The sequence below is a fragment of the Lactuca sativa genome, chromosome 3 (assembly GCF_002870075.4).
Source record: "Lactuca sativa cultivar Salinas chromosome 3, Lsat_Salinas_v11, whole genome shotgun sequence".
Classification (NCBI taxonomy): domain Eukaryota; kingdom Viridiplantae; phylum Streptophyta; class Magnoliopsida; order Asterales; family Asteraceae; genus Lactuca; species Lactuca sativa.
In genome coordinates, this window is record NC_056625.2 from 98,517,170 (window position 1) to 98,528,385 (window position 11,216).

At 41.2% G+C, this 11,216-nt stretch overlaps 2 protein-coding genes across 2 annotated transcripts; both read left to right on the plus strand.

Annotated features, from left to right (window-relative positions):
• Window positions 1–685: 685 nt before the first annotated feature.
• Window positions 686–2,934, plus strand: LOC128132798 (uncharacterized). Its single transcript, XM_052769766.1, has 2 exons — window positions 686–2,861; window positions 2,927–2,934. The coding sequence occupies exons 1-2, from the start codon at window positions 686–688 to the stop codon at window positions 2,932–2,934; spliced, it is 2,184 nt and encodes a 727-aa protein (XP_052625726.1).
• Window positions 2,855–4,209, plus strand: LOC111896732 (vignain). The gene is made up of 4 exons (XM_052770052.1): window positions 2,855–3,011; window positions 3,173–3,402; window positions 3,526–3,666; window positions 3,767–4,209. The coding sequence occupies exons 1-4, from the start codon at window positions 2,957–2,959 to the stop codon at window positions 4,037–4,039; spliced, it is 699 nt and encodes a 232-aa protein (XP_052626012.1). The 5' UTR covers window positions 2,855–2,956; the 3' UTR covers window positions 4,040–4,209.
• Window positions 4,210–11,216: the final 7,007 nt, after the last annotated feature.

Sequence of the window (11,216 nt, forward strand, 5' to 3'; positions counted from 1 at the left end):
CGATTTTATACGATACTCCAATGAGATAAACTTTAAATTTATTTGTTTGGTTTTATCATTGTTAGCTTTTTGATATTAAAATATACTCCAATCGAGATTTTAACAATTAAAATTAAAATCTGTATCTCTAGATGGAAAGACTTCAAATTTTCGATATAACAATCTAGACTTCAAAATTTTGATATCTTGAATGGTGCCGTATAGGTTCTAGAATATATTGATATAAACTAACAATTTCCACTTAGGGTATACAAGTATTTAGACGAAGGTATGCAAAATTAGTATTTACTAATTATTTAAAATATTGAATAACACTTCTTGTAAAAGTTTAAGGGTATTCATGCATGCCTTTTATTAAACTACAGATCCGCCCCTCAAGCCTAGCATCTTGCTTGCCTTTTGAACAATAAATGCCGGAAAGTTTTCGGAAAAGAAAAAAAAAATTCATAACAAATGATTTAATTTGGATTTGACTAGGTATATATGCACTAAAAAGTATCACGAAACGCCACGTGTATGGTAGTTGTATGACCAGATTTGTTATTGTTAATTGACCGTACGTGTTTCATGGGTATACTGTATTTGTGACCTCTCATCCACTGAAGCTGTGTAGCTATAAAATCCGAGTTGCATGCCATTCTTAATCTCATAATTAACTTCGACTCCAAAGTTAGAGAAGCAAGAAATGGAAAGGAGCAAATTAATTTTGATTTCAATCGTAGTTACATTGGTTTGTTGTTTGGGGGTTGTGCAGGGGTTCACATATGACGACAAGGAGGTTCATACGGAAGAGGGCAGGGAGGCTATGTTTGAAAGATGGAGGAGCCACCACAAGTTGGAGGAAATAAGCCTTGAAGCGAAAAGGAAACAGTACAACACGTTCAAGTCTAGACTAGAACATGTTCACAAGACAAACAAGGCCAACTTGGGATTTAAATTAGAGCTGAACAGGTTTGCAGGGATGACTCGCGAGGAGATACAGAGCAAGTTTACAGGATTTAAGGGTGCCCCTCCCAATCCTTGCCCGGCAAAGGATGGCGGTTGTCCGGGAGGTGGTTGCCCAGCGGACAGTGGTTGCTGCCCTGGCGGTGGTTGCCCGGCAAAGGACGGCGGTTGCCCGGGTGGTGGTTGCCCAGCGAACAGTGGTTGCTGCCCAGGCGGTGGTTGCCCGGCAAAGGACGGCGGTTGCCCGGCCGGTGGTTGTCCAGCGGACAGTGGTTGCTGCCCGGGTGGTGGTTGCCCAGCAAAGGACGGCGGTTGCCCAGCGGACAGTGGTTGCTGCCCTGGCGGTGGTTGCCCAACAAAGGACGGCGGTTGCCCGGCCGGTGGTTGCCCAGCGGACAGTGGTTGCTGCCCGGGCGGTGGTTGCCCGGCAAAGGACGGCGGTTGCCCGGCCGGTGGTTGCCCAGCGGACAGTGGTTGCTGCCCGGGCGGTGGTTGCCCGGCAAAGGACGGCGGTTGCCCCGCCGGTGGTTGCCCAGCGGACAGTGGTTGCTGCCCGGGCGGTGGTTGCCCGGCAAAGGACGGCGGTTGCCCCGCCGGTGGTTGCCCAGCGGACAGTGGTTGCTGCCCGGGCGGTGGTTGCCCGGCAAAGGACGGCGGTTGCCCCGCAGGTGGTTGCCCAGCGGATAGTGGTTGCTGCCCGGGCGGTGGTTGCCCGGCAAAGGACGGCGGTTGCCCCGCCGGTGGTTGCCCAGCGGATAGTGGTTGTTGCCCTGGCGGTGGTTGCCCAGCGGACAGTGGTTGCTGCCCTGGCGGTGGTTGCCCGGCCGGTGGTTGCCCAGCGGATAGTGGTTGCTGCCCGGGCGGTGGTTGCCCAGCAAAAGACGGCGGTTGCCCGGCCGGTGGTTGCCCAGCAGACAGTGGTTGCTGCCCGGGCGGTGGTTGCCCGGCAAAAGACGGTGGTTGCCCAGCCGGTGGTTGTCCAGCGGACAGTGGTTGCTGCCCGGGCGGTGGTTGCCCGGCTAAGGACGGCGGTTGCCCAGCAAAGGACAGCGGTTGTGCGGGTGGCGGTTGCCCCGGAGGCGGTTGCCCGGCAAAAGATACAGACACTATTTTCAAACCAATAGATAACACAGACGGTGGTTGCCCCGACGGTGGTTGCCCGGCGAAGGACGGCGGTTGCTCAGGCGGAGGTTGCCCGGCGAAAGATGGCGGTTGCCCCGGCGGCGGTTGCCCGGCAAAGGACGGAGGCTGCTCAGGCGGTGGTTGCCCGGCGGCGGACGGAGGTTGCCCAGGCGGCAGTTGCCCGGCAAAGGACGGTGGTTGTTCTGGTGGCGGTTGCCCGGCGAAGGACGGTGGTTGCTCGGGTGGCGGTTGCCCGGCGAAGGACGGTGGTTGCTCGGGCGGCGGTTGCCCGGCGAAGGACGGTGGTTGCTCGGGCGGCGGTTGCCCGGCAAAGGACGGTGGTTGCTCGGGTGGCGGTTGCCCGGCGAAGGACGGTGGTTGTTCGGGCGGCGGTTGCCCGGCAAAGGACGGCGGTTGCCCGGCGAAGGACGGTGGTTGCTCGGGCGGCGGTTGCCCGGCGAAGGACGATGGTTGTTCGGGCGGCGGTTGCCCGGCGAAGGACGATGGTTGTTCGGGCGGCGGTTGCCCGGCGAAGGATGGCGGTTGTTCGGGCGGCGGTTGCCCGGCAAAGGACGGTGGTTGCTCGGGTGGCGGTTGCCCGGCGAAGGACGATGGTTGCTCGGGCGGTGGTTGCCCGGCGAAGGACGGTGGTTGTCCTGGTGGCGGTTGCCCGGCGAAGGACGGCGGTTGCCCGGGCGGCAGTTGCCCGGCGAAGGACGGTGGTTGTCCAGGTGGTGGTTGCCCCGGTGGCAGTTGCCCGGCGAAGGATGGCGGTTGCCCGGCAAAAGATGGCGGTTGCCCGGCAAAAGACGGGAGAGAGGCTACTCCAAGCAAGGACACCTTTTATTGGGATTTCAAGTATCGTAACGTCACTGACGTCCCTGCCGAGATGGACTGGAGAAACCATAATGCAGTTACCCGTGTCAAGAATCAAGGAATGTGTGGTACGTAACACCGGCCTACACTTTTTTTTAATTCTTTTTGCAACTTATATAAACAAACGTGCATGGTTCTTTTCAATTAAAAAAAAAGCAAGATAATTAATTAAGGATTTGATCGATGCATCGTTGAAATTTGTAATATTAAACATACGTACTGCATGCAGGGAGTTGCTATGCTTTTCCAACAGTGGATTCCGTAGAAGGAATACATTCAATCATAAATGGCGAGTTAATAGAATTATCACCAAAAGAAATTATCGACTGTGCAAATGTGGGTGGATGTAACGGAGGCTCACCTCAAGATTCTTTCAAATACATCGCCAATAATGGAGGTCTAACTACCGAGAAGAACTACCCTTACAAACCTGTAGTTGAGACTTGCACATTACAAAAGGTAATGCATCGATATTAATTAATTAATTGTTTATTTCACGTGCATTTATTAATTATATCGAGGGATTAATTAAAATTTGCATGCATATGCATGTGTTTGTGTCAACTTTTCCAATTATGACAGGCGAAAGATATCGCCGTAGAAATTCATGGATATCAAGACGTCCCTAGGGACGAAACTGATGAGCATCTATTGAAAGCAGTTGCACACCAACCTGTAGCTGTTTCAACGTCATGGGGAGATAATTTAGCGTTATATAAAGAGGTAACTTATTATTACTTTAAAAACAAATTCTACATTCTTTCATATTTCACTATATATATATATATGTATGATAAGGTAACTAAGCTAAATAATTTAACAGGGAATTGTGCAAGGACCATGCGAGACGACAGTTTTGCATTCAACGCTAGCAGTTGGATATGGTACAGACCCGGATGGAACCAAGTACTGGATATTGAAGAACTCGTGGGGAGAAGAGTGGGGAGACAAAGGATACTACAAACTACACCGTGGAATTCCTGACAAGAAGGGAATGTGCGGCATAGCACAATTCGCTGCTTATCCTGTCATTGAAGCCGATAGTGGAATACATGCCTCACCTGGTGCAGTTGTTAAGGGTGTTAAAAAACGCTAGAAGTTCGTATGCACAACTTAAGTTGGATGTGATTGTTTCTCCATTCTAAATAATCGGTTGCTGACGCCGATCCGATTCAGGCAACTCTAAATTTTTTATTATGTAATTCAACTATAAATTTGTACCCGTGCAAAACGGTGATGACGAAATAGTTTTTTTCGGCAATTCGTTTCATTTTGGAAACATGTTATGTTACAAGTAAAACACAATATATTGGAAAATATAATTTACCATTTGTTTGTTAATTCTCTCCGAAAATCGAACCTACAAACAATTAAAGCAACATATAAAGAACCTCCAAATTAGCAAACATCGAAATTAAAGCAACATATAAAGAACCTCCAATTAGCAAACATTGAATAATTTTCTTTTCGATGATTTGCTATATACTTTGCTATGTATATATTAAATGTAAATCTGTGCAATGCATTGGTGGTCAATAGTTAATTTCCTGCAAATAGTTTCCTTTTGTATATTTTGATTTTTTTTGGTTAACCAAACATGAGAAATGTTCCGTTTTTTGGTTTAGTGACTGATCATGTTTTCTATTACATAAATCATCCATGTAATTTGAGGCAATTTGCAAGTTTCATCCTATCGTTCTTTTTTTATTTGGATGGTCGGTCTGGTTTATGGATTTGAGCCGATTTGCAAGTTTCATATCTGTTGTTCTTTTTTCATTTGGATGTTCCATTTTTTTTTTTTTGATTTCCACCCCTAAGTTGTATGTCGTTTGAAAGATTCGATTGACCCTCAGTAAAATGATAATTTTAGTCATAGCTTTATTTTCTAAATTTCTTTATTATATTTATTTTCATATGGGTTTGACCCTTAGTAAAATGATAATTTTAGCCATAGCTTTATTTTCTAAATTTCTTTATTATATTTATTTTCATATGGGGTACACTCAACAATCTCCCTTATAACTAATTATCCGAATGATTTCATTAACACAATGAGGCTGATAAATGATTAACATATCATAAAAAACAAAGAAATCTTGTTCAGATGAGCATCATTGAATTAACACATATATTAACTTCCAAAACAAGCAATTTAACTATGTGCTTAATAGCTACAAGTGTTCTAATCCAAATGAAACAAAGACAAAATAACTAAATTGAACCACAATGCAACTCCCTACAAGATACAATCACCACACCATTTAACTAAACGACAACCACCATATATGTTTAAAAACCAGTAAGAATATAGCCGATAAAAAATTAGAATATTGGTTGCACTCTGCTTTGTAGCAGTTCATGCTGGTTGTGTTACTACCTTGTTATAATGTTCTTATGGACTCCTACAGTGAATAAAACATCTAAGGTGTTGTTTTGATGTTTTTTTAACATATTAATGGAACACAATTTAATCTGGTAAACTACAAATGGGTGTTTCGTATGAATTAATACAAAAAAGAGACCGAAATCGAGCTACATTGCTAGTGAAAGGTAAATAGTCATTAACATGTTAGAAATTTGGGTATAGAAATGCTTGGAAATTCTGAGAATTGTGTTAAACACTTTCAGATTAAAGTATTTAGGTGGTACTCTCAATATTCTTTAATCAGATAATACTCAGAGAGACAAGAACATAGATCCTCTGCCTAGTTGTAATTAAGTATTTTGTAAGTAGTAGTTATCTTTATGCAAAGCTTGATTAGATAAGAATCAAAAAAATGGTTTATCAAAGTTTGAGTATTAATTAATAGAAGGCTTATGAAGTGGTTCATTCCATTCCTTGATTATGATTTTAGTGGAATGGAATGAACCATTCCAATCCTTCTTTAATGTTTTTGTTTTTTCTTTCTTTTTTTCTTTTTTTTTGCTATAATAGGAGGCTTATGAAAGATCTATGGTGGCTAAGTTTGGTGATGATACTAGTTGCCACCCCCTCTTGGACAGTGAAACATGGTGTGATGTTTCCGGAGGAGTCAAGAAAGGAAGAATATATGGATTCAGATCCGTGTCTGATCCAACGAGCTTTTTGGAAGGAACATCTAATACAATAACATCCCAAGAGGTTCGTTTAATTTTTTACTTTAAAAAAATTTCCTATCATGGTATCTTACTTACAAATTTTCCTATCATGGCATTGTACTTTAGGTTGTCTATGAATGTGTACGAAACGAGATGCGTGGGGAAATGGATGCTAAAGCTGCAGAAATGGAAGCTAAACATCAACAAATGCGTGAGGAAATGGATGCCAAAGCTGCAAAAATAGATGCCAAACAACAAAAACTTGATGCAAAATACAAAGCAATGGAGAAGATGTATGCAACCTTGCAAAATATGATGGGAAATTGAAAATTAGAGGTAATATGATGTTAACCATTGGTATTTGATGTTTTTGAATGACTTGGTAACCATTTGTATTTGATGATTTTGATTGTTTTGAATAATGTTTTATAGGAATGAGAACTGAAGATGATTGGATGAACATGAAATGAAGAGAGAAGCTAAATGTTATTTTGAAGTTATGTTTTGTGAAAACTCATTTCCCGATGCTTATTTTGAAGGTTAAACTTTTTACTGTTTGTACCTCTTTTGCATACTTTGGATTTCTTGCTGTTAAAATATTCTGAACCGTTGAGAGTTTGATGTTATGTGTACAGTTTTGTTTTTGGGTGTTTTTTGAATGATAGTTTGGTAAACTATTATAGTTTTGATATTATAATGTTTGGTTGTATCATTATTTGATGTTTTTTGTATAATAATTTGATGATTGTAGTATTTTTTGTTTTAGAATCAAAATAAAAAAAACATGATATTTCATGTTTGCGACGCATCAGCGAGGGAAAAATAAATTAATGTATGAATTTTACGAGGGATTAGCTATGAAAAAATTCATGTCTAAAGTTTGCGACGGATCAGTGACGGAAAAAAAATAAATTAATGTATGAGTTTTGCGAGGGATTAGCTATCGAAAAAAATCATGTCTAAAGTTTGCGACGGATCAGCGGCAGAAAAAAAATTAATGTATAAATTTTGCAAGGGATTAGCTACAGAAAAAAAGGAAATTTGCGACAGAACAGCGACGTAAATTTGGTCGCCAATGCATGGAGTGACCATTTGGCGATGGATATTTTGTCGCTAAAATTGTCGCAAGGAAAATTCGATCCGTCGCTAAAACACTCGCTAGGTCATTAGCCACGTTTTAATTATCTATGGACTATATCCGTCGATGATCCATCACAAACAACATTTAGTGACGGAACAACGACGGATTTGTCCATCTCTAAGACCCAAGTTTCTAGTAGTGCACCACTATTGTTCACCACCGACATATGTTCCCTTCATTCCTTTCTCCCCCATAATAAACATTACTCCCATACCCTTACACCGTTCACTGTTTGCTTGCATTTTTATCACTCAACACAAACCCAACGCCTGGTGATGACAAAGAACTTTCTCGGATGGCCACCGATGGCAAGTTGAGAACCCCTCTGATGGATATATCATAAAGCTTGTGAACGATGTTTTGTTTTATTTGGTTTCCAATCGATGCTTCTTCTATATGCATGGAACTATAACATGGATAAACGAAAACGAAACAAAAAATTAGCAAAAGCTGAGGCATGTGTTTAACATATTGTCCATAAAACAAATCTGTCCGCTATCGGGTATTTGTTTCCTAGGATACAACAGTTTGGAACGATTCTTCAAGATCGTCGAACCTAAGAACGACTTGCATTTGACCTTCTATGTAGCAAGAAACGAGACAAAAGTACTAGAATGTGAGGGGTTTTCTTTCTTGAATTCTAGTCTCAAGTGCCATCAAATTGGCTGTAGAGTGATTGTATTATACTACACATTCTATAACCGCCCATTTATGATGAAATTAAACACCTTTATTACTCACATGATTAATATTTGTTTTGTAAATGAAATCATAATAAATTAATAGTTACGGAAAAATATATAGTTTGCAAAAAGGTCCCTGAAATTTTCTTATTGTACATACAAGAAAGGGCTTTGATTTTTGCTTGAGAAAATAAACCGAAGCAGGGTTCTAAAAGGCGCGCCATGGCGGGCGCCAAGGCGCGCCATGGCGTGAGGCGCGGCGTCGCCGTTACGAAAAGTTTCATAACATTGCTGTTAGGCGTGCGCGTGGCAAGACGTGATATGGCGTGCCATGGCGCGTTATGGCGCGTGTTTTTTCGTTTGAGGCACGTTTTTTTGCTCTTTTTTATACCTTTTCTATTCGGACATACAAGTATTGTGTTTTTTATTAACTTTTTGTTATTAGTTGTTGATATAACACTTCTAAAAACTAGGTATATTTGATATAAATTTATATTTATGCGGTAATATAATTAAAAATTAATACAAAATCGCCGCCTTACATCACGTCTTGAAAAACGTCATGGCTCGCCATAACTCGTTAAGCTTGAGGCTTGGCCTTGCCGCCACGCCACGCCTCACGCCTTTTAAAACCTTGAACCGAAGTAAAGCGTGAGAAATCATCTACAGTAACCAAAATATAATTCTTCTCATCAATTGATTCAATTGTTGAAGGTCCACATAAATCAATATGGAAAAGCTCAAGTGGTTCAATAATCTTCGAGTCGATGGTTACTGGATGTCCTTGTCGATATTGCTTTCCTTGTACACAAGCTGCACATAAAGAATCGAGATCGAATTTAAGAACCTATAAGCCTCAAACTAAATCATTTAGAATAATCTTATTAAGATTTTTGAAATTTAAGTATAAAAGCCTTCGTTACCAAAGCCAACTAAGATCTGACAAAGCCTTCGATAGCAGACAAATAGAAGGTAATCCAACGATAGGTTTCATGTCTGCTGAAGTTTCATGGCTTCACAATATCCTCTGTGAACTCTCTTTCCCCTTAATTTGAACTACTGTTATGTTCTGCGACAATGTGAGTGCCATGTACCTAGCTTCTAACCCTGTTCAACACCAAAGTTCCAAACTTGTGGAAATAGACTTACACTTTGTTAAGGAACGTGTTACCATTAGACAGGTTCATATTTTGCATGTTACATCCACTCATTAGTTAGCTAACATTTTCACCAAAGGACTTCCCATACAACTATTCCTTGATTTTAGAAACAATTTAAGCATTGTGAACCTCTCGCTCAAATTGAGGAGGAGTGTTAGAATATTTATTTGTTTGTTTGTATTGTGTATGTATTCTCATAGTATAGGGGTCCTTTGGGTACATGTTCAAAACCAGTTGTATTATATAAAGGCATGGAATACAATACAAACTCTAACTGGTATTTTCACTATCAAACAATTTTGAATAAGCTGGATTGATATGTAGTTTTGTAATAATTAATCATATAAAAAATAATTAGACTGGGTATAATATATCCCTAGAAAGGTAATAAGGTGAACTTCCTGAATATGACTTTATATTCTTGATTAAAAGGGATTAAGGGAGGGAAAAAGATCTTGAATAGACTCCAGTTTTTGTGTAAAAAGCTGAAAACAAACTTAGGGATGTATCAGTTGATTCAAGGGTTAAGTAGTGTTTATTAACACTTTAAAACACTTATATATAGAAGAAGGGAGTACTTTGATTATTGGAGCTCAGGTGCTTGCTCTTGTGATTCACGTGTGACTTGAGTTGCGTTCCTCACTACATGACATTAATGTTCTGTACTCTTGCTTTAGCATGTGTGAGTTATTAGGACATGTATGATTAGTACTATATTGAATGGCTTGTATTGATTATATATGGTATATTGGGATGAAGGTTGTAAGGTCGAGTTGTTTGACTGAAGGCCATCGTGTCGACTCAATGGACCGAAGGCGGTGACACCGAATCAATGGACCGAAGGTGGTGTCACTGAGTCTATGGACCGAATGTAGAAATACGAAGTCCTCAAGGAATGCTCGTATATTGATGTGTTCTTAAACTAACATGTATTGTATGAAAGTGTTTATTTATCTGTGAGGTATGTTAGGTTATTACTTGATAGCATGATAGATGTACTTGTATGGTAGAAGTAAGATATATTATCTTGATATGATGTTGTGTTGAAATTCACTAAGCTTTGTGCTTATCCTTTCCTTTTTTAAACAATTTTATTTAAGAGTTGTATGTATGAATAAGGGAAAAATCAAGGTTTGTGTAACACTCGTTTCAGGTACCAATTACTTTTTTGAATTTTAGGGCTTTGGAGTGGAACTCGACGAGTTGGGGAGCTCCAAATCGTCGAGTAGAGATCAATTGTGGGACGTAGAATTTAGGATCTACTCGACGAGTTGGAAGGCCCAACTCGACGAGTAGGCATTGTAAAGGAGAAACCCTAATTTTTAGGGTTTGCACCCTATATAATCTCCTGAAAACCTTGAGGCCGGCCTTCCATCAGCCTCCAAACCCTAAGAACGTCAGTGTAAGACCCTAATCTCCAATATCTCTCATATTGTGAGCTAGAGTGACTTGTGGAGCTTAAGAAGAAGAAGATAATGAGAAGAAGGAGAAGATCTAACAAACAAAGCCCTCACTCTTGAGCTTGACCATCTTGTGGACTGTTGTAAGCACTCAAGATTCAATTTTTATCTTAGACTGTGGCTAGATCTTGAGTTTACTCTTCATTTCCTATCATTCTTGTTGATTGCATGCATGGGGTTCGTAAAGTTTGCAACTTTATGAATCTCCAGGGCAAAATGGTCCCATAGTGGACCAGATCTAGCTTTTGGTCAAGCATGGATGCCATGCAAGGATTTTAGGGTATATTTTCCCTCTTAGGCCATTTTGACTTCAAGACATGCACTGGACATGCATGTCCATAAAGTCTCACTCTTTGGAATGTTTGAGGATTAGAAACTCTTCTGGAAAGGGGGGATTCCAGATCCCTAGAGTCTTGAACCATATGGATAAGCTTTTGAGCTTTCCAACCTTTGTTAAGGGCTTCAGAGCATTCAGAGTGGTTCTAGGGGATAAAGTTGGAAACTTTATCCTTCTAGACACCTTTAGATTTCACATCTAAGCCCTAGAGTCCTTGCAATCAACGCATCATCTGAATGTGCAAACATGGGGAAAACTAGATGAGTTGCTCTGGTAACTCGACGAGTTGGATCAGGTTTCCCCGTCTATTGGATATTGAGTGAACTCGACGAGTTGATGAGACAACTCGGTGAGTTGGCTAGGGTTTGTCCCAGTTTTCTGGACTCTGAAGGCACTCGACAAGTTGCTAGATGC

Excerpts from the sequence above, each read along its gene's own strand:
- LOC128132798 (XM_052769766.1), top strand. The coding sequence starts at position 686 with ATGGAAAGGAGCAAATTAATTTTGATTTCAATCGTAGTTACATTGGTT.
- LOC111896732 (XM_052770052.1), top strand. The coding sequence starts at position 2,957 with ATGGACTGGAGAAACCATAATGCAGTTACCCGTGTCAAGAATCAAGGA. Across the intron at positions 3,403-3,525 it reads AGACTTGCACATTACAAAAG|GCGAAAGATATCGCCGTAGA; the intron begins GTAATGCATCGA and ends CAATTATGACAG. Across the intron at positions 3,667-3,766 it reads ATTTAGCGTTATATAAAGAG|GGAATTGTGCAAGGACCATG; the intron begins GTAACTTATTAT and ends ATAATTTAACAG.